The following is a 22,586-nucleotide window of genomic DNA, read 5'->3' on the forward strand; positions in this document are numbered from 1 at the left end:
TTTTATAAGTTTTAAGAGATTATAATAATTTGTTGATTATAGATTGAATTTAGAATATTGATATAAAAAGAAATACAAGTGTGCAAGATACAGGGTTGTGCAAGATGTAGGGATATCGGTTAATTTGATCCTAGTCAGATGTACCTAGTTTTTGGATCCAGTTTCGACGGTTTATATTGTTGGCCAGCTTTTGGATTAGCCTAAATTTAATATGTATCCACTAAAGTGATCGAAGATCGAAAATCGATAGACCTTCCCGTCATAAAATCTCCGCCCAAGTGCCCCTCTTTCTTTTCTGGAGAAGCTCACGCATATTGGACTGGAGTATCAAGAAACTCGTTGCCAATAACCAGATTAAGCAGGCAAAACAAGAATTTACGAGGCGGGATTCAAGGTTAGATTAATACAATGGTGCAACTGCAAATATGATACATTCTCAAGCATTCTCCTACAACCCATCCTATACGTTGGGTCCCAATTTTGAGGTTAGCCTCTACAACCCCACAGGCTATTTTTGTGGCATTCTTAGTAGATACCCAAAATGTTGCCTACCATTCTCTTGGGATTCCTTGCTCAATTTGACCGGTATTCTCGATTTGTGTAAGTTCGTGCTCAGACCCTGAATCTGTGGGCTGGGAAACCTTTGTGTTCGAACTTTTGCCAGTCTTGTAGTATTTTCCGCTGCTAGCAGTCGAACTGAAATTGTATCCTGTTGGCGTAGTAAAGTATCGGTCGTAGAGTGTCTTAAGAGGAGGAACACTTCCACACACAAGCACGACGAAATTCTCGGCACCACTCCACATAACGAGGTTATACGTTACCCCTGATCAAGCCAGCAATTAGAATGCCGTTCCCATGTGTGAAAGAAATCGACGCAAAAAAGAAGAATCTTTGTAACTCACAGGTTATATCGGAGTGAGCATTCAGAGAGTACAAATAGGTTATCTTTACGATGCCGGCAACCGCAGCACTTTAAGAGTTAATGAGCTTATCTGAACCTCAATGGGCTCGAGTAGACACAACTTACAAGAGTCCTGGTCCTAGCAGCAAGCAGAGGATCAACTTGTTCTTTTTTGGCATCTGAAGACCCCAGATAATGGTAGCAGGCAGAAGCGCAAAGACCGTGTCAGTGAACACATTGAAGCCTAAGGATGGAGAATTAGTAAACAAGATTTCAAGCTTGAAAATGTTGGACCTACTAGCTTGGAATATCGAGAAGTTGGCCTGTACTGTAGGATTCCAGCAGTGTGCCTTTACTGTTGGCTCCCACAACGCTTTAGGGGGATTGCATTGGGCATATGTGAGGATGCTATCAAGTGTATTGATGATGGTCATGAGCGTCATGATGGTGACGATTGTCCAAAATTTCCATCCACGGATCGGATGGAGAATGCGTATGAGAAGCAGACCGACAGACAACTTGCTGGGTGTAAAAGCACTTATGCCCCAGCACTGTAGTATGTAGTTCCATTTAATAGTTTCGGTAAGCTGTGATGGACTCAGGTAATAGAGATGCTTGAAACCGCCGATGGTTGCTTCATACGTGCAGAAACAGCTCAAGGTGACTTGGAAGATCTTTATAATCTCATTAGCAAGAACAATGATCGGCAGTGAAACTGCGATGGAGATCTCACAAGACTGATAAGCATGAGCCAGTCATCAGCACCAATGGCCCGAACGAGTCGACGAGAGTAGAATCGTAGACCAACTACTAGCATAGCTACTGCGGCTATTGACCAGTACACAGCAATGACAGCTCCACCACGATCTTGGTCACCATCTGCTGGTTTGGGGTAACCTGGGCTAGACATTGTCGATAATTGCTAGACAGATCTTTGATAATGCAGTGTCAAACGACTTTGAAATGAGACAGATTTTGAGCAGCCGTCTTTCCGTTGAATTGAAATTCAGCAGGTGGAAAGTGATTGCAAATCATATCAAGTATTTCTCAACGAGCACATCGAGTTACTTTGAGAACGCGAAGGTGTGAGATCGAGTCCGTGAATTGTAGTTTGAAGATTATGGCCCCTACAGTAGGTTGCCATCCTTCATTAAGCCACAAAATCGAAATGCAACTTCATTTTCTCTTCACTTATAAATAAATCATCTCTTGAATCACCCACTTACAAATATGAGTGCGTGAGCCATAATCAGGTGGTAAATTAGCAGCAACCCCAGCAACCCCTCATCCCCCTTAAAAAAAATCGACAACCATGCACCAACCGTTGGTTAAAATTGGGTCCACTCAGGTATTTGTCACAGTAGGGTTGCAGTGCGGCTCAGCAGCTCAGTAATCCAATTTCTAGGGTGTGTATTGTGCTGTGCCACCGCTAGAGTTTCCCGATTGGCTTCTTATTGCAGAAGCTCGGACAAAGTACCTCCGTTCGACAGCTCCTTACCAAAATCACTACATTCATTTACCCCATCAGCGGGAAAACCAGAGATTCCTCACTCTTTTTTTCTTCTGGTAGATACTCAATCCATTCACATTTCTTGATCTATTTGAAAAAGTCTTTGGCGATCATGGAGGCAGTTGCTACTCTTGCGGAGAAGATACGAAATGCAGCAGCTACTGCGGATGAAGCTGGCCGCAAAGAACTGCTGGATTCCCTCAGAGATTTGCAATATTCTATCGAGAAGCCAGAAGATACAATGCAGAGAGTGATTCATCTGGTAAGATACTCGCTCTCCATCCCTTAATTGCAAGTTAGTTTCTAAATTGATGACTGCGATTTTGCAGCACCTTGTCATCGCTATCACTCGAACTGCAATTGACCTAAAACTTTTTGATATTCTTGGAGAGTCCGAAGGCTCTCAACAGCTACGAGACTTGGCCTCCAGGACTGGTGCCGATCCAACACTTCTCGGTTAGTCATAGAAATTTCACTCTCAAGTCCAAATTTAAGAGTAACGGTTGTCATGTGTTAACATTTTTCTAGGCAGAATACTACGCATGCTTTCGTCATTGGGTATGATCAAAGAAACAGGGGAAGATCAGTTTGCCTCAAGCCAAACGAGCAAAAACCTTTCCATTGCTGAAATCCAGGCTGGTCTTTACCACAAGTAAGAGCGTCCCCGTGAATTATCTTCATCTTATCCTCTGACATGGTGTGTACAATGATAGTTACGATGTTCTTGGTCCCGCGTACCAGCTTCTCCCTGACTTTCTAGCTTCTACAAACTACCAAAGTCCCACAGAAACTCATAAAGCTGCCTTCCAGAAAGCTTGGAATACAGACTTGCCTTTGTGGCTATGGTTTCAATCGCGTCCCAAGGAAACAGCACAGTTTAATCGCTTCATGATTGCACAGCGATCTAGCACACCTAATGCGTTCAACTTCTTCCCGATCGAGGAGGAATGCAAAAATTGGCCTGCAGATAAACCACTCTTTGTCGATGTAGGAGGAGCTTCGGGTCAACAATGTATTGAGTTTAGGAAAAGGTTCCCTGAAATTAAGGGTCGCGTTATATTCCAGGATCTACCTGGAGAAATTGAACACGCCGTATCACAAGACCTGCCTGATGGAGTCGAGGCCATGGTCCATGATTTCTACACTCCGCAGGTTATAAAAGGTGTGTGACAAGAAACTGTTGTGTGAAAAAAGTTATTAACATCATCCAGGGGCAAAGTTTTACTACTTGCGTGCTATCCTTCACGACCATCTTGACGATAAGGCAATTCTCATTCTGAAAAATATCATGCAAGTCATGGAAAAAGATTCACTGATATTGCTCGACGAAATGGTGTTACCAAACCACAATGTTGACTGGTTTGCTACTCAAACGGATATGACAATGTTGACAGCATTTGGTTCAATGGAGCGAACCGAAGCACAATGGAAAAACCTTCTAGATGGTGTTGGATTGAAAATCCGGAAGATTGTTACTTACACGCATGCATTCAGGCTTAGTGTGATTGCAGCAAGCCTTTGACAGGTTTCATTTCATACAGAAATGTATCTTCGTACAGAATAGATAGATTTCGCGAAAAGGTCATCTGGAAATGGAATTTACATGCATGAAACTGACTACTTAAATTGAGTCGATAATGACAAACCATTGATTTTTTCATGAGAGATGGGACAGTACTAAAATGCATGGAAAAGATCGTATTTTAAAATATGGTTGGTAGCATCCTTAATGGTGCTCGTGGTGATCCGTTGCACCGTGAGCTTTTACTTTCTCTCTCTCTTCCTCTATTTTATAGCCCTGCCACTTTTCAACCCATTGTGTGACCTGGCCCCAGTCCTTGCACTTGTGTTCGACACCAAATCCAGACACCCCTCCTCTCTCTTGATCCTTCTCTTCGATGGCGAGATCGGGTTGGCACATGAGGCTTTGTCGAAGTAGATCGATACAATGTCTAATATGTGGGGGAGAAGCCATCATTGGGATTTCATCTTCAAGAATAGTAGGCCCGGTTGTTGCAGCTGAGAACAGTAACCAATATGTGTTACGAAGACCGTTCTTTCAATCTGTCAGAATGTTACAGCCATCTTATCAAGGCTCGACGCCTTACCAGGCAATGCAATTGATGAAACACAGAGAGCGCAGAGCGGTGAGGTGCAAGCGTAGGATGCTGGAAGTATCCTCCTTGAGAAGGAAACAGAGAGTCCCATGCAGCGTCTGTCTGATTAGATGGCTTCTCGCCATAAGTTTGATTGTACACAAACGTCTTCGACTTGCTAGCGACTAGTATATTGTCAGGGTGCTCTTATAATATAATATACTCGGGTGCAGGTCACAACTTACGATGAAGGAAGCCATCAGGCTCTAATTTTTCATAGTACCTTCCAGTAAGAAATGAAGCTACAGTCAGAAACATTACCAGTAAACCCAGAAGAAAACGTGACATTGTGCTCGGTGCACAAGTATTCCGAGGTTGCTTCTCCAAAGGACTAAGCAAGGAGTGATACCGAGAAGATTGCATTGCAAGTATTCTTACCATTCTGGACCTTTGTGATTACAAAAATAAAAAGAGCAAGAAAAACACGAATACATTCCTCTATATTAATAGGACTGTCGTGAAGCAAGTCGCCGAAACTGTTCATGCAAATATTCGTTACGACCCCAAAACGTAATCAATTTATGCACTTCGCCTCTCAACGACACCCTGCCCGGGCAAATTGGTGCCGAGGACAAATAAAGAACCCCAAGTAGGGACAAGGTTACCTGGATAAATAGGTACACTAGGTACACTAATATTGACAAATACGATACCCCCATCAGCTTCCGCCAGTTCTTAACCTTGTTCATCTCCCAGAAACGTGAATAAAACCCCAAGTTTGTCTTCTCAGACTTTGCGTACAGTCCAGCAACTTCATTATGAGTCTCTCAAAAACAATGCAAGCAATCTATGCCTCCCGACCTTCAGCAACAGCACAACTCCAACTTACTCTCAAATCTTTGACTGTCCCAACTATTCCGTCGGGTCCCAACACAGCTTTGATTCGCGTCCACGCGGCAGGAATCAACCCTTCCGACGTTGCTAACGCAATTCTTGATAGATTTGGTGGAAAGAAACCTATAGTTCCAGGTCGCGATTTCGCTGGTACAGTCATCCAAGCTCCATCTGACGCCCAACTTGAAGGTGCTGAGGTGTACGGAACTTCTGGTCGAGAACTTAGTCTCTCCATTGATGGGACTCATGCCGAGTACGTCGCTGTACCTGTAGAAGGCCTGGCTATCAAGCCCAAATGTCTCAGTTGGACTCAGGCATCGGCTGTGGGTGTTCCATACTCAACAGCTTATTTGATGCTGGAGAAAGCTGCCGCACGTGCTGGGGATGTGGTCCTGATCTTTGGCGCGAGAGGAGCGGTCGGGAAGGCTGCAATAGAGCTTGCGAATGCCAGAGGGCTCAAGATCATTACTACATCGAGGATAGATGGTTCTGATGTAAATGTTACAACGGATGAGAATTTAAAGAGCGTGTTGGAGTTGAACAATGGAAGAGGACCTAGTATTATTCTTGACTGTGCAGGATCTCCCGTATTGATGGAGAAGGGTCTTGCCATTTTGGGAAAGTCTGGACGATATGTTTTCGTATCTGGCATGAGAGGAGGTGGACCAGAAGTGAAGATCAATGTCATGAAGATGCTAGCGTTGGATCAAAGCTTGCATGGAGTCAATAGCTGGAGCCTCACTTTAGCTGAGACAAAGGATATCATGGATGAATTGAGCAAAATGTTTGAAGATGGAAAAATCAAGGGCCCTGAGGAAGAGTCTTTGACCAAAATCAAACTTGCAGATGCGGTTGAAGCATATCAGGAGGTTGCAAAATTTGATGGAAAGAAATTCGTGATTGCCGTGGAGGATCAGTAATCTGATGGTTGGCTTTTATGGTAGATTTGGGATGTGGTTCTCTCCGCAATTTCTGGCTACCCAGGCAGTAATAATTATGGTTTCTGACTGCACACTCAGAGTTCACAAACCTTGAAAATATCTTTTTGAATCTCAAAACAATATCGTCAGTACACGTGATTTTGAAGCACGTGGTGACGCGTTTCGTGTTGTCTAAGATTTTGTAGAAACTCGTCTTGTCTCCTGCTAACCTCATACTTGTCATCGCCATCATAGTCATCTTCTGATATAACTTTCAGCGCTGTTGATAGATCTTGTCATCAATGCCAGCAATGATCTTTGCGAGCGAAAGAAGTGTTGAGGCTAATCTCTTGCTTAACATATTTGAATGATATCCCAGAGCAAGCTTTCGGCTGATAAAACCTTACTCGAGGTTTTGTCCTTGGATTAGGAAAAAGCCGACGACGAGCCAGACAGATTGCCTGAATTATAGCCAATGTGCAGAAAGAAAACTTCGGCTGAGCATTCTTTCAACTGTCTCGGAATATCATACACATCCAGGAGAAATGCTACCAGTTACGAAAAGCTCTTTGGCACGTGATATTTGACGACGTTATTTTCGCGCTGCTTTCTTCGTATCCGTTCTGTCATCCCACTCTCACACAGTTCAAATGCCGAAAGCACTCCTCCAGTGATTAAAGACTTGGAAGTTGGAACAAATCCTGCAGAGCACCGCAACACAACACAAAAATTAAATCGGACTTATGAACTGAACGTCGTTGATTGGTGCCAGGAAACGATGAATCGTAGGGAATAATCGATCTTTAGACATGGTGGACCTCAGATTCTCAGATGCTTTATAGACCTCTTTTGATTGGCTGAAAAGCTGACTAATATTCTGTGCATCACCATTCATGACATCAACCCTGATTATCCCATCCACTTATTCACTATTTGGACGGAGCACAAGCTCCTTCCTAATGTCCCGGCCCAGATGGAACAATGAAAACATGGATCTTTTTCAAATATTCAGCATCGTATTCGCTGTTTCGTGAGTAGTTCTCTGTAAAGAGAAATGAGAACAAAAGATTCTGCGGAGAACATGTTCCACAATGCTCTTATCGCCGCAAAGCTGCGTCACCCATGATGTAATATGCTTGACTAGAATATGGGATTTTGCGCAAAATCCCATTGTCTATTTATTTGCCCATCTTTCTTCCTTTTCTTCGTCTTGAACCTTATTTGGATGTTCAGTTTACGATAATCTAACTTTGATCATAATAATGCAATCCGTTATTGGAGCCACAGTACAGAAAGCAGGAGCAGCAGTATCTTCCGCCATGTCCGACAAGAAGACGGCAGATATGCTGCCTGAGATGAGAGAACCAAATACAAAGGAACCTCTTACCAGTGACTTCGGTGTCAAACACGGTAACCATGACAATTGGCTATCTGCTTCAACCGGCGATCGCCAAGGTCCCTTATTGTTAGAAGACAACTTTGGTAGGGAGAAGATCATGAAATTTGATCACGAGCGTATACCAGAAAGGGTTGTTCATGCACGTGGAGCTGGAGCTTTTGGTACCTTCAAACTCTACGAGAGCGCCGATGTAAGTATCTCATTGTTTTACTCGGTGCCAAACAATCAAAGCTAATATCAGGCATAGGATGTTACAAACGCTGGAGTTCTTACAGATACTTCTCGCACCACACCTGTTTTCGTCCGCTTTTCGACAGTCTTAGGTTCTCGTGGCAGTGCTGATACTGTTAGAGATGTACGAGGTTTTGCCGTGAAGTTCTATACCGAAGAGGGCAACTGGGATGTTGTCGGAAACGACATTCCCGTTTTTTTCATTCAGGACGCTATTAAGTTTCCCGATGTCATTCATGCCGGGAGTGAGTGCTCTTCTCTTAAACGTACATTCATAGTCACTAACTTTGCATAGAACCTGAGCCAGACAATGAGATCCCTCAAGCACAGTCTGCACACAATAACTTCTGGGATTTCCAATTTCTGCACACAGAAGCAACACATATGTTCATGTGGGCCATGTCAGATCGAGGTATTCCAAGATCTTACCGCATGATGCAAGGTTTCGGAGTGAACACATATACTTTGATAAACGCCGAAGGCAAACGATCATTCGTCAAATTCCATTTTACTCCAACTCTAGGTGTCCATTCACTAGTTTGGGATGAAGCATTAAAGATTGCTGGTCAAGACCCAGATTTCCATCGCAAAGATCTTTGGACTGCTATTGAAAGCGGGTGTTATCCCAAATGGAAGTTTGGTATTCAAGTCTGCGACGAAAGTCGCCAAGATGAATTCGACTTCGACATCCTAGACGCCACGAAGGTTTGGCCTGAAGATGTTCTCCCAGTCAGATATATTGGTGAACTAGAGCTCAACAAGAACGTCGATGAATATTTCACACAAACTGAACAAGTTGCTTTTTGCACTGCTCATCTTGTTCCTGGCATCGGTTTCAGTGACGATCCACTACTCCAAGGCCGCAACTTCTCTTACTTCGACACTCAACTCTCAAGACTTGGTGTTAACTGGCAAGAACTTCCCGTCAACCGACCAGTATGCCCGGTTATGAACAACCACCGAGACGGTCAAATGCGACACCGAATTACAAAAGGCAAAATCAACTACTGGCCCAACAGAGAAAGTGTTGTTCCTCCATCCAAGCAATCAGAAGGTGCCTATTATGAATATCCCGACAAGGTTGTAGCAATGAAACAACGACTAAACTCCATAAAGTTCAAGGAACATTTCTCCCAAGCTCAGTTGTTCTGGAACTCAATGTCTGAAGTTGAAAAATCTCACATCATCAATGCCCTAGGTTTTGAACTCGATCATTGCGACGACCCTGTTGTATATGAGCGTATGGTTGAGCGACTGACTGATATCGACCTTGGCCTCGCACAAGCTGTAGCCGAGAAAGCTGGTGCTCCTACACCCACTCAAGCCGGACGCCCGAATCACGGCAAGAAGGCCAAGGGTCTATCACAATTTGATTTCACCCCTGAAGCTCTGGGCTTACCAGCTACCATTGCTTCTCGTATGGTCGCAATCATCATTGCAGATGGGTTCAACTTCCTCGAGTATGAAGCAGTGAAGGGAGCATTGACTGCAGCCGGCGCTCTTCCATTCACCATCGGCCCCAAGAGACAACCAATCAAGAGTTCCGGTGGCAAGAGCGTAAGCGCAGATCATCATTTCGAAGGTATGAGAAGTACCATGTTCGATTCGATCTATATCCCTGGTGGCGAGCATGTATCTACTCTACTTAAACAAGGACGAGTAATCCACTGGGTTCGCGAGGCTTTCGGCCATTGCAAAGCTATCGGAGCTACTGGCGAGGGAGTCAAACTCGTACAAGTTGCATGTGCAGTTGATGGTATGACTTTCAGCACCTCCAGTGAAGTAGTCGACTCGTATGGTGTTGTGACTGCGCAAGGATTGGGCAAAACAGAGGAAGGATTGAATATGGTGAAGGGAGCTAAGAATTTCTTGGATGCGTATACGTATAATATCTCGCAACACAGAAACTTCCAAAGAGAGTTGGATGGATTGACTAGTATGGTTGCTTTTTAAGTTGGCTTCTGTGAGTGAATGATTAGCATAGGGCTTGGGATGATGGAGTGAGTAGTATGTGTTGTTGAGGGATTTTGGACGTCTTCAAAACTTTTGCAAGAATACCTTTATTTCTGTTAGTTGTGGTAATGGTAATAGTTAATAATATCTTTCCCCATCAACTTACATGTCCTTTTGTATCTTTGACTCTCGCATCGAGAGGTGAAACCCACTCTGCTTATATAAAATGTTGAATAACTTTCCCAACCAAGTAGTTCATATACTGGCCCATAAGAACAACAGGTTATCACTACCCAGTTTATTTTCTTTCTCAGAACAATCCACTTTCTCCCCATCTGTACTTCTCAACCGAAATCATCCTTCTAATTCACTTCCTTCGCGCGATGCAGAACCATGTGGAGAAAATATCAGTTTGCTGCAACCGTTCATTCACCTACAAGCGAGGTGATTGGAAAGTTGAACTTCAGCGTATGATGAGGGATTTAGTGCGATACCTATGTATGGAGCAGGGAATTCACTAGGAAGTGAATTTGAAAGCGTATCCATCTTGCAATGAGAACTACCGCGGCTGGTTGGGGCGGCTCAATTTGATGGCTTGGGAGAGTTTGTTAAGAAGAGAAGAGGGGTGTGATAGATGTGTGCCTGGTATATATGATGTATTGCGGGCTGCTCTATATCTTGAACTCTGGATGTCTCCTAGGCTTGGTTTTTATAGAAGTGGAATGATGTCCATACCTAGTGTCGGTATCACATTCAGACAATGAAGCTCACAGAGACAGTTGAAATATGGCAACATTAACGAATATACCAATTTGCCGTGTGCTTTCCTCCCATGGAAACCCCAAAAATAGAATTCCAATTCCAACTCCAACTCCAAATATCGTTTCCCCCACACCAGCTGCGCTGTAGGTAATTAAGTATGACATTCACCTCTGCGCCCCTACAAGACTTGAAGTGAAGCGCATACCCTATCGCATCATTTCTCTTCGCCTTCCGATTATCACAAACATTCACTGTTTAACCGATTCACAATTTTCTCGGTAACCGTATCTTCGCTAGCTGGAATTCGCACTGTTGATATTCTGGAATTGCAAACTTGAGTTCTTTTTATTCTGTCCTCTCTTGAAATTCAGATTCAGAGAGTATTCAAGACATAATCTGTTCCAAGTATATCTTGATCCTAACTGAAAGTAAAGACTTTTCCATATTAAGAAGTTCTTAACTCTCTGATCTTCTGGACATATATCAGTGTGAAGATCCCAATCAATAAAGAAAGTAAGTTTCCATCCCACACAAGAAAAAAAAGTTCTTTTCCCTCTAACATTTTTTCTTCTTTCTCTCAAGAAATGAATGAGAAACCTGCACCCTCCTACTGCTTCAAATATTTCGTGCATAAATGGGTTCGATCTCAAACTACACGCGGGTATATCTCACCTTATGCAATACCTGCTTACCCCGCTTTACGAAGGTATAAATCTACGGTCGAGCCATCTCATCCGGTTATTTCAAGTACTTCCCCGCCTGTACCAAATAATCCTCGTACACGACCATACCTCTCATCACTCATCCCTGATACACATCAGTACGTCCCACCTTACAACCAACCCACCATGCCTCCTCCATCTCAATCTCGACGAACAAAACGCACCCGCAAGAACGGCCCCGGCAAATCCAACAAACCCGCTGTTCTTCCCCCACCTATTTCACCACCTTCCCCCCCTCTTCCCTCTCCTCCCCAACAACCCCAGGATCCCCGCTACTCACTAACCTACATCCTCAACTCCTCCACCCCACCCATCCACCACCACAGCAACCCCACCCGTTCCCTCCAAAGTCTCCCTAACAAAGTACGCCATCTAATCTGGAGCTACGCGCGTTCCCGCACCATCTGCATCACCATCTCCGATGATCTCATCTACAGTCGCTCGCCCAGCCCCATCACCTTCCGCATTAATCGGGAATCTCGCTCCGCAACGATAAACCACTATTCTGTTCATCCACACTTTTATATCCTGGATACGCAACGCAAGAACAAGAGGATTTACTATCCATTTTTTGATCCCAGTGTTGATAGCGTGGTATTGAGTGATATTCCTATGGATTACACTTCTGCTCTGAGTAGTACCATTTTTGGTTTCTATGACTCGGGCACGAGAGAGGTTGCGTATCAGAAAAGAGAAGTGCTAGGTTATGCACACTTGGATGTTCTGCAATCTTTGCATATTCCAGCACGAGCATGGGATTGGAACCGAATTCAAAGAGCGCCAAGGACGGAGATCAGGTTTCGAAATTTGACGGAGATTGTTTTGGAGGGGGGAGCGATGGGTTTGAAGACAAAGAGAGATGTGAAGAAGTGTAGGGAGTTCATTAGGGGTTGTTTTGAGAGAAGCGTTGGGGAAATTGCCGAGGAAGAGAAAATTGTCGATACGGATGGCATGCAATTTGCGAGTCATGGGATGGCGAGAGATGCGAGGACTACGAATATGGGAATCAAAGTTCCGGAGGTGAGGGTCATTATGCCTAATGGCCTGGACCATGAATGGATGTTCGAAGAAGATCAGTTGGGGATGGAATCGATTGAAGAGCGGACATGGGTGATGAATTTTATTAGCAAGGTTAAAGCGGGTCGCTGACGATAATGGAAGACTGCTTGGCGTTGAGATTATGAGAGGAGACGGTACTGCAGTTATGATGGCAGGGTTCGCAGATATAACAGTTGTCCCTAGAGGGTTGTTGATGGATGAAGAATATTAGCATAATCGTAATAAACCTTGAGTCGTATAATTGATCTTATCTTGAGATGTGAAATGTCAGTCCAAAAGTTGTAATACACCCCACTCATAAACTTGTGCACCCCCTTAGAGATACTACATATGTTAGTTAATAATATCAAATGCCACGAAGCAAAAACGCGAAAAATTCAATAGGACAAGAACTCTGCTTTCAAAAACGACAACAGCATAAATCAAGGGTGCCACAAAATAACTTTTGTGATATCGACATAAATTTAAATCGTACAATAAACAGTTTCCTCCATAATACATCAAATCATTATTACAACGATACAGCCATCAAGCATACTGTAATCTCTCCTCAGTCCATCCAGGCTGCAAGTATGTTGCATCAAAGATGGGCTCAAAACTACTTGCAAAAGCCCCTGTAACCTTCCATCCAACATCAACACCCATATTCTCACCACCCTCTTCTTGTCTCCAAACACTCAAACCAATAACATTATCTCCATCGTAATTTAAGATTCCAGGTGGTACAGGGAATTCAACTTGGTTTCCAATCCAGGGACTAAATCGTCCATATTGGTATCCGTTCACGAAAAGAAGGGCACGAAGAGCTGCGTTTGAGGGTGAAGCGTTGAGTGTGAAAGATATTGCCACGTCAAGACCTGTAGGAATGGCTAAAGGAACGGTGGTGCGGTAGAATGTTACGCCGGCTGAAGAAGAAACGTTGCCTGGGGATGCGGAGGACCATTCACTGTCGTCGAAACCTGGAAGATGCCATCCGAGACGTTCGGCGTAGAGACCACCCTCTGAGAGAATACCACGGACAGGATCGATTGCTGTGTCTGGCTTACCAGCCGTACCGGTGACTTTCCATGATGTGAAATTCTTGGCAGAAGAACTGATTAAGGTTGCATTATTGATTCCTCGTGGATTGAGTGCCTCACTGGTCTCATCATGACCAGAGTTATCCTGAAGAACGAGAAGGATATTGGTAGAATTTGAGTTGACGGTGACATTACTGAAGGAAAGTGTCAATTTTCCTGTATCTGGGTAAGCAGCTCCCAGATATGAGCCGATAAACTCGCCATTCAGCCAGGCACTGTAGCCGAAAGCACGACCTCCAGTGACGCTGAGATATACTCCGCTTGCTGAACCTTCGAATCTTCCACGCCAGAGATGATTTCCAACATGGTATCCATAATCATCGATGTAGAGCACTGGAAGTGTTTCTGGCTTGGTTGGATTTGAAGTGTTCATGTGATCGGCAGCGATCCACCAGCTATCATCATATGTTGATAGACGTTCAGGTAAGCTGTCGTTTGCTTTCCAGCCAGAAATCTCTGGTAAAGTCAAAGAATCAAGTGTGGGACCGGTAAGACTGCCGATTAAGCTACCGTAATCTGTCTTGGATGTCGTAATGGATTGACCGTTCCATGTAACTTTGCTTACGACCTTGGGTGGGAAAACCTCGATCTGTGTCGAAGTTCCATTGTTGTCTCCGGTGAGCTCCAAAGTTGTACCATCGGAGGAGTAGGCAACGCTTCGGACTAGACTTGGGCCTTGAACAAACACAGTTTCGTTCGCAGGACTGAATGGATCTGCTGTGAGAACTGGGACCCAGAATTCATATGCGTATGATCTATCCATGACGAGAACACGGAGTCCATCGTCAAATGTCAAGATACTGATACCTTTGGATTGAGAGATGGTGACGAGGAGATCATCCCCCTGGGGGTAGAAACCAACGGAAGAACAACCTCCACAGCTGGAAACTTTACCGGATTTCGCACCAGTGATAACGAATTCGCCAGCTTCACCAGTTGGCATCCAGAGAGCTAGAATGTCTTGCTCACCTACAACAGAATGGGATAAAACTTCAGCTGTTGAGTATAATAGCGAGTGAGATCCAAAGCTGAAGTCTGTGACGATAATCTTAGATTGGAAGCCATCCAAAACAATGGGTGCAGCCTTTTGAGGAATCGTGAACTCTCCTTTGGATGTGTTAGCGTGGATGTAGAACTCCTCTCTAGTGCCAACTGTAGATTCCTGGTGGATCGTAACGTAGAACGCACCATTTGTATCTGGATTGCGTAGTTCGGAGTATACGATATTTGGGTTGGTAGAAGCGGTTTGGTTTGTGCCAATTCGATCAGTCTTTGTCAAATCTTTGGCTACACGAAGGAATTGGCCGAACAATTTGGTTTCGGCATACTTGTCATTGATCATTCTGTTTTCAGAGATTGGACTCGAGTAATCGTAACTAGTTGCCACGACGGGGGCTGCTAACCAACCCCAGTTTGTTCCTCCGTAAAGCATGTAAAGACTCATGGCTGTCACTCTTTGTCCAACGTTATTGCGATAGAAGAGATTTGCGAAATCGGGGGGAGAGTTTTCTGGACATCCACCTTCGGGGCCACCCCAGGGATTGAAACTACCACCTTGAAATTCTGGAAGAAATGATGGCTGGGTTGGCGAGATTGCTTCGAAATGATCATAATAATCGATGACGTTGAAAGGTTTGTATGCTCCGTTTGTGGAATCGCACTCTGTCAAATTGCAAGTCCAGCATGCTGGATAAGAATCCATACCATAGATGTCTACTGAACCATAGCCATCATAGAAATCCTTTGACCACGAGTCTGAGTTGAGATTAGGATCGTTGGCTTGAAATGGTATTGTAATACCTTGAGCTCGTGCAGAGGCTTCCAACGCTTCCATATACTGAACGGAAGATAGATTGGGGACTTTTTTGGATGGGGTTCCACGCCATTGTGAGCCCAGCTCGTTCTCAATTTGATAAGTGAGAACATTTCCTCCATTGGTAAGTTGATATGGGGCAACTATAGAGGCAACCTTTTCCCAGAAAGGTGTCCAGGCTTCAGTATAGCGAGTATCATTATTTCGAAGAGCTCCATAAGCCCCGGTCGTCAACCATAATGGGAAAGCTCCAGCATTGGCCTCGGCATTGACATAAGGCCCTGGGCGAAACACGACATACTAAATATGTGATTAGCCAAGTCTTTTTCGTTTTCGAACCGAGATTAGATCATTTAAACCATACCATTCCCAATTCTTTAGCAAGATCAAAGATCTTTGTGAAATCGTGTGCTGCATTCTCGAAGTCGAGCGTTTCAGAATTTGGATTATGAAAGTACCAGTGTGTATAAATCGCAAATGTATTGAAACCAGCAGCCTTGATCTTTTGTAGAACATCAACCCACAGTTCCGGCACGGGAATTCGCCAATAATGGAGCTCGCCGGACCATAAAAAGAAACGTTGTCCATTGACTATCATACTATAATGATCCCATTCAATCTGCGTAGTGAGACCATTGTTGTGTATTGGCCATGTGCCATTTGTATTGTTCTGGGCGACGCATGACCCTAAAGTCAATGCCCACGCAAATAGTGACTGCAGCAGCATGGTGCGTAGGAGATGAGCAAAGGACCTGATTGCTTGCTTGAGAAAACAACATCTAGGATCAAGCTCTTTTATACACAACTTTGGTTATATATGACTACATAAGTGCTTAATATGTAGCTTTCGTATAAGCGACCCACTACGAGGTAGTTCAAGGTCGTTTGTACCGAGGATGGTAATATATCCCAAGTATGCATATCTTTAAGCTGCCCAATAGAACAAGAGAAATCGGACGATTCTGGCCCGAACATGGATTCTGAGAGGGGTAGTACATTGGCGATCTCGTAGACATATTAAAGTTTCGAAATTCCGGAATATGGTTCTACCGCAATTTGCCAATCATATAAACCAACAGGAATCAAGCCACATATAAGTCCCGCAGGAACCAAATTGTTGGCAGATTCCTCGGCAGGCGACAACTTCGATCGGGACGGTGTGGATTTCTTTGACAGTTGTATGGTTACCCCCGCGAGATCACGGAACAACTTGGTATATTTTTTCCACCCAATAAATTGATGTATACATCAAGTTGTGGAGTAAGTAATTTCTTAGCTAACCTTGGAAATAGAATTTGACAGTTCAAAGAATGGATGTGGCAGGTGCAGGGGAGTTTCTCCGCTTTTCGGCACTACCCGAGGTGTACACGTGACACTGTGATGACATGTCTCCAGATGCCGATCAATATTAAAGATGGTCAAGGGCAGAAGAGTATCTGAAGGGAGTGAAAAGTTGAGAATGTGCACCACCATCAAGCTACTCTCCTAATAAGTGATAACACAACCAAATAGAAATAAGTCCGATCAGGTGATACACCGGATCGTTTCCATTGATCAAGAGCTCAAAGGTTCGGGGGTGAGAGGGCGAGAAGGTACGATTAGATTTTCCCGATAGCACTACTCTTACGTTCCCGATTTCTTGTTTTCTTAATCGGGTTTCCTTTCGAAGGGCATTGATAAACTGGATGAGCCTTCAGCATTTAAGATCGGATTCTCAATAGACATCCGAAGAGATTCGTTGAAGAGTAGGGGGGCATTCCCATCTGACTATCCACATTGAGCAACTCTACAGCCAAGCAATGAATGATCAAGGTGGACAACAAACATTGCCAGGATTCGGTAGGAAACTGGCGTTAAGCTTTCATGTAGGTACATGAGTGAGAATGATCTCAGGAAGAAAGGGAGACAGATGGGAGAATGGATTGTATTGAATCGTGTAGAGCAAGCAAAGACTAACATGAAAAACTTTAGAAAGGTTTTCCATAAGATTTAGATGAACTAGATCATGTTTGACCAAGGCCAAATAGTCAGTTGAAAAATGATTGCAAAGATTCACATAAGGCTTTCCATATATACTTCCCATACAGAGAGTAGCTGTCAATAGAACTTTGATGTTTAGTTATGCAGTTGAAAATTGGATTGATGTTTTCCTATCCTGCCCTGCTTAATTTGTAACTTGATGCCAATCTTATATCTGCCATTGCTTATGTAATAATTAAATTTGTTGGTGCAACATCACACAACATAGGTCTTTTTTGCAATTGCTCACCAATAAGCAATACCAATACCTCAAGATTTCTTCGTTCGCTCGTCCTCTCATCTTATTGGAACAGCAATCAGAAAACTGTTTCTTTATGCAAATAAATATATCTTGACAACTTTTCTCCACAGCATTTTTCATCGTCTTACAAGATATCGCAACTCATGGACAATAGGACGCCAAGACTCAAAATCTGCCAGGGCCAGTTACTACAAAAGTGGATACATAGCAGCATCGAGACGCGAAGAGAGTATCAAATCGCGTACTCCGGATTCATCTAGTTGACACGATCAACTCCAGACCTCCTCCAATCTGTGGTCTTCGGATCTCAACTCTAGATTTTGGTCCATTAAACTATACCTCCGATACCTCACATCATAACACTTTCACTTTTCGCGAACTATCGCATTATAAGATCATTCACTTCCCGATTATTTACACAAAATCACGTTACTTGAGGTCTTCTTGGCCTCCCCCTGTCAACTCGTGAGACAATCAGAAATCGGTTTCGAACAAATTTTCAATTTATTATCATGCGTTGGATATCCAGTTTCAAAACCTGCTTGTCCAAGAGGTAGCATATCGCCGTGATATACGATAAAATTGATTTTTGAAGCGAAATCGGATTGAAGATGTCGGGAGTTAATGGGGGCAGCGCATCGCGCTCCACCAGTAGCATTCGTGGTTATCCAGCTCAGTCCGTATTTATTGATCTCACAGACGATAGTGATGAAGATAAGAAGCGCAATGGGAATCGTAGTGAGGAGCGTCAAGAGAAATTCAAAGAGATTCCCACGCAGAACCCGAGAGAGATACCCAAGGAGAAAAGTAACAAGTCTTTCATTGACTTGTGTTCATCGTCTGATGATGAACCTTCTGCGCCGCTAACATCAAAGGCGAAGGCGAAGTCAACCAAATTGTCAGCCAGTAGTTCAGCAACATCGACAGAAAAGCTGCCAGTAAAGACACAAAAGTATAAGACTGGGGGAACATATAGCCTTTCATCGGACGGTGAATCTGATGATGAATTCCATAAAAACCTATCAGAATCAATTTCAAAGCAGAATAGCGGTGAGCGGAGCAACGATTTTATAAATAGAAGGTCGCATTCGGGCTTGAAGTCTAATGGATCAAGGGATGCAGGCAACGTTTTCTTCTCCACGACAAGACACTGGCCGCACTGCCCGCAAGACAGTGGTCTCACATCGAAAGTCTAACTCAGGATCAGTTGGTCCAGTTGGCTCCGATTTAAATCAAAATAATAACACTTCTTCGCCCAGCTCAATTGGATCAACGCCGGCAGCATCGAAAGGTTTAGATTTGCAACAAAGCCATCAGTCACTTCAATCTTTCCCAGGTTGTGGGCCAGCAGTCAAGTCCAAAAGCTAGTGCGCAGCCAGCATCCGATCTCTCGAAGATGGATTCAAAGATTGCCAAGGAAGTTAGCACAGAAAGGCTCCCATCCAGCAACGCTGTTGCACCGCTCCCTTCGGACACTTCGTCTCTGAGAAACGACCCTGCTACAAGTAGTGTTCCTACCAGACTGGTGCCTAAAAGAGTTTCAGCGACGATCAGGCAATACTCTAGATCGCCCGAGATCAAAGAATCTCCACTTTCTACGAGAACATCCACATCAAGAATGTCAGACAAACAAAATCAAAATGACAATGATGAATTTGCAATTCAAAACGATTTTGCAGCTCAGAAGGAACTTGAGTCGCGAAAGGCTGCAGGGCACTTGCGAGGATCGCGGACGAGAGGAGCAACTGGGTCTTCTGAATCAACAGCAAAGCGAGACAAGAGCCCCAGCTCATTTATAACAAATGAGCTCTCTGAGCCCAATCTTAAAGTCAAGGGAAGAGATATAGAGAATGGTGCTGATATGCATAAAATCCGAAAGGGTCCTTATCAAAAGAAGGGGAATCATGGCGGTGCAAGACGCGGGCCAGCTTGGGAAAAACAGAAGATCGAAAGAGAGGAGCGCTCAAAATACCGACGAAGAAGCTGTAGATGATGACATTGGTGATGGTGAGGATGATTTTCGATCAATACTACAGAAGAGAATGACAAGAGGTCAAACATCAAGCAACGTAACTTCGAGGCCTGCATCTACCCGCTCTAATTCACCTTCTCTCAGAGTGCAAGAAGGGGAGAGACGTGGACGATTGGCATCATCTATCCCGAGATCAAGAGGAAAGTCCCCAGTCCTAGATGCATTGTCTGACATGGTATCGCGAGAGTTGTCCGCAAAGGAGATCAAAGCAAGTTTGGTAAAACTAGGGGAGACAGGAATGGAAGATTGGGGATTCAGCCTTGAGCGTCACTTGGAGAAACTACAATTGCGGCCCCTTGCAGCGTCAAATATATCTTTACATGATGATGGCGAGAATCCTTTTGCATCTTTCACGGCGCAAGACGAAACTTTTGATGATGCTATCGATCTAATCACACGAGTATGTTCTAATGAAATCATGTAATTCAGTATTTGCTAACCGCAACAGACATCCAAGAAAGCGAAAACTTCAAATTATGTATGCCCACAGATAATGGGAGATGGTGACGTAAAGCGAACGCCGAGCTACACTCATCACATCAACGTCACACGAAATCATATAACAGGAGATGATGATATCCTGCGGTATGTTCCATTGGTTGTTCAGAATGAAGAGAAAGCTATGAATAAATTCGAAAGGGAATTGAATACAGCGTACACAGAAAGGCTTGATAACCCAAGAGTGAAAGAACAAATAACCCAAATAAACAGGCGAGTAGTTGTCGCATTAAGCAACATAGGATTCGACAACAATTGTGATATGGACACGCTCGTTCAATACTTTTTGGGACATCAGTCTGATAAAATACCATATCCTACCAGAGAGAAACAATTGGTCCTAAAAACACTTGGTGGCCCTCTATCTGGCCACTTATTGAAGAGAATGGCTATGGTCGCTGAGGTATTGGCTGAATACTTCAAGATTGATCTGGAAACTGTGGTACTATCTCAATCCCAGTTCAAAGCTTACATTGAGAGATCAACTTCTGAGTTGCACAAACGATCTGACGAACCATCAGCTCGATTAGAGACAACGGCCCAATTTACCTGTTTAATATGCCAAGGTGCTGCATGCACAACGCATGGTGAGTATAATTACCAAAGGATCAATAAGGACATTCCTAGTGAAGAGAATTCCTCTGAGATTGGTTCTCCTCAGCAATCATACTTCAATAAGTTTGATTACGAGTATGCGTGGGAGAAATCTATCATGCATTTGCCAGATGTCTTACGGAAACATAACGGCCGAGACCATAGTGATGAGGATTGGCATCCGGAGCTTTGGAACACAGAAAAAGACATTGTCGAAGCATGTAATGATGAATGTTACAGTGGATGGAAAGACTGGACAAACTATTCTTGGACCGAAGAGGAAGAAAATGAGTTGAAAGATGCACTTATAATCAAACCTAGTAGACCATGCGTTCTTGTGGAGATTCTCGAAAAGCCCTGCTGGCAGATTTATTCCAAGATTCTAGAGCTCGAGGACAAAGCCCCTATGAGCAGAAGTAAGAGTCACCAGCCGAGCGAACGAGTAGAGTGGTACAATCCCAAGGCCGTACCTCGCAATCGTGGCCTCAAACCGGGTTGGCAAGATAGCACCATGGCACACTTGCACGAACTACGCTCCCAACCTGTTCCTTGCGTACACGAAGGGCCCTGTAGTCGGGAGATGAAATGCTATTGCGCTCTCAACAATCTTCTCTGCGAACAATTCTGTGGTTGTTCAGATCGTTGTGAACGACGATTCGCCGGTTGTTCTTGTCATTCGACGGGTCTTGCTTGCGCCTCTGATACATGCATATGCTTCCAAATGAACCGCGAATGCGGCGATCAATGCAATACCTGTGGAGCAATCCCTCGGATTCGCCCGCAGAGCCGTCATAAGAACGAACTTTTTCAGTATGGTTGTCAAAATATAGCCTTGCAACGGGGCGTGAATAAGAAACTAATTCTCGGGAAATCTCCAATCGAAGGAGCTGGCTTTGGACTTTTCACTGCAGAGCCTGTCAAGAAAGGGGATTTCCTAAGCGAATACACAGGAGAATTGATTTCTGATAACGAAGCCGAACGCAGAGGAGTGGAATACAATGCAAAGTTCATGAGTTTTCTGTTTAACTTGAATAAAGAATGGACGATAGATGCTATGCGGATGGGCAATAAAACGAGATTCATAAACCATGCGGGATCAGAAGCCGATGGGATGAACTGCGCTGCAAGGATTCTATTGGTTAATGGAGAGCATAGAATTGCGTTCCGGGCCACTCGAGATATTCTCATTGGGGAGGAATTACTTTTCGACTACGGTCGCAATTTTGCGGAGCTATACGGCTTGAATAAGAAAAGTGCGAAGGGGAAAGGAAAATTACCCAAGACGAATAAAGCCACGTTGAATAGACTGGGTGGAAATAGCGGTAAAGGAACGGTGCCGAGAACAGTAGCAGCGAAGAGAAAGGGCTGGCAGAAAGGAAGACCAAGAAAAGCGAGTAAAAAGGCGAAGGTTCTAGAATATGATATTGCGGGACCATCGAATGCTGCATACCCCGGTGAGGAAGAGGCTGGTAATGGCGATGAGATGATGGATTCTACTCGCAATCTCAACGACAAAATGATACAAGATAGCGATGCCGAAGACGAGATGTTGCGTGGTCAAGGTTCAGATATCGAGATGGGCGATGCGGACGAGGAAGAAAATGAAAATGAAAATGAAAATGAGAATGAAGATGAGGATGAAGAAGCAGCAGACTTTGCGGTGAGAAGAACAGCTCGTCGGGCAAAGATTCCTTTGAGGTATACGCGATGAAGAGGGAACAAGAATTTTATCGCTGAAGAAAGAGATCTTGCTATATAGCTCTCGTGCTTTTTTTCGTTCTTTTCTTTTTGCGTAACTTTCGGTGTATTCATATTGAAGTGTGTATAGTATCATATTGGTGA

General features: G+C 44.0%; 8 protein-coding genes across 8 annotated transcripts; 5 read left to right on the top strand and 3 right to left on the bottom strand.

Moving 5' to 3' along the window:
* Positions 1-370: 370 nt before the first annotated feature.
* Positions 371-2,076, bottom strand: EAF02_004025 (uncharacterized protein). The gene is made up of 5 exons (XM_038900073.1): positions 1,635-2,076; positions 1,200-1,575; positions 1,028-1,145; positions 903-970; positions 371-823 (listed from the first exon to the last, which is right to left on the bottom strand). The coding sequence occupies exons 1-5, from the start codon at positions 1,809-1,811 to the stop codon at positions 549-551; spliced, it is 1,014 nt and encodes a 337-aa protein (XP_038759780.1). The 5' UTR covers positions 1,812-2,076; the 3' UTR covers positions 371-548.
* A 447-nt stretch (positions 2,077-2,523) lies between these two features.
* EAF02_004026 (uncharacterized protein) lies at positions 2,524-3,933 on the top strand (the record flags this gene model as incomplete). The annotated part of the gene is made up of 5 exons (XM_038900074.1): positions 2,524-2,673; positions 2,741-2,867; positions 2,940-3,063; positions 3,125-3,573; positions 3,623-3,933. The coding sequence occupies 5 exons, from the start codon at positions 2,524-2,526 to the stop codon at positions 3,931-3,933; spliced, it is 1,161 nt and encodes a 386-aa protein (XP_038759781.1).
* A 204-nt stretch (positions 3,934-4,137) lies between these two features.
* EAF02_004027 (uncharacterized protein) lies at positions 4,138-4,855 on the bottom strand (the record flags this gene model as incomplete). Its single annotated transcript, XM_038900075.1, has 3 exons — positions 4,138-4,467; positions 4,520-4,692; positions 4,753-4,855. 3 exons carry the CDS (start codon positions 4,853-4,855, stop codon positions 4,138-4,140), a joined length of 606 nt encoding a protein of 201 aa, XP_038759782.1.
* A 470-nt stretch (positions 4,856-5,325) lies between these two features.
* EAF02_004028 (uncharacterized protein) lies at positions 5,326-6,321 on the top strand (the record flags this gene model as incomplete). Its single annotated transcript, XM_038900076.1, has 1 exon — positions 5,326-6,321. The coding sequence occupies one exon, from the start codon at positions 5,326-5,328 to the stop codon at positions 6,319-6,321; it is 996 nt and encodes a 331-aa protein (XP_038759783.1).
* Positions 6,322-7,583: 1,262 nt separating this feature from the next.
* EAF02_004029 (uncharacterized protein) lies at positions 7,584-10,061 on the top strand (the record flags this gene model as incomplete). Its single annotated transcript, XM_038900077.1, has 3 exons — positions 7,584-7,910; positions 7,968-8,196; positions 8,247-10,061. The coding sequence occupies 3 exons, from the start codon at positions 7,584-7,586 to the stop codon at positions 9,902-9,904; spliced, it is 2,214 nt and encodes a 737-aa protein (XP_038759784.1). The 3' UTR covers positions 9,905-10,061.
* A 1,453-nt stretch (positions 10,062-11,514) lies between these two features.
* EAF02_004030 (uncharacterized protein) lies at positions 11,515-12,537 on the top strand (the record flags this gene model as incomplete). Its single annotated transcript, XM_038900078.1, has 1 exon — positions 11,515-12,537. One exon carries the CDS (start codon positions 11,515-11,517, stop codon positions 12,535-12,537), a length of 1,023 nt encoding a protein of 340 aa, XP_038759785.1.
* Positions 12,538-12,975: 438 nt separating this feature from the next.
* Positions 12,976-16,066, bottom strand: EAF02_004031 (uncharacterized protein; the record flags this gene model as incomplete). Its single annotated transcript, XM_038900079.1, has 2 exons — positions 12,976-15,639; positions 15,704-16,066. 2 exons carry the CDS (start codon positions 16,064-16,066, stop codon positions 12,976-12,978), a joined length of 3,027 nt encoding a protein of 1,008 aa, XP_038759786.1.
* A 2,165-nt stretch (positions 16,067-18,231) lies between these two features.
* On the top strand, positions 18,232-22,455 carry EAF02_004032 (uncharacterized protein; the record flags this gene model as incomplete). The annotated part of the gene is made up of 5 exons (XM_038900080.1): positions 18,232-18,670; positions 18,735-18,826; positions 18,957-19,473; positions 19,538-20,052; positions 20,101-22,455. 5 exons carry the CDS (start codon positions 18,232-18,234, stop codon positions 22,453-22,455), a joined length of 3,918 nt encoding a protein of 1,305 aa, XP_038759787.1.
* Positions 22,456-22,586: the final 131 nt, after the last annotated feature.

This window comes from Botrytis sinoallii (genome assembly GCF_014898435.1).
Source record: "Botrytis sinoallii strain Bc 23 chromosome Unknown BSIN_006, whole genome shotgun sequence".
Classification (NCBI taxonomy): domain Eukaryota; kingdom Fungi; phylum Ascomycota; class Leotiomycetes; order Helotiales; family Sclerotiniaceae; genus Botrytis; species Botrytis sinoallii.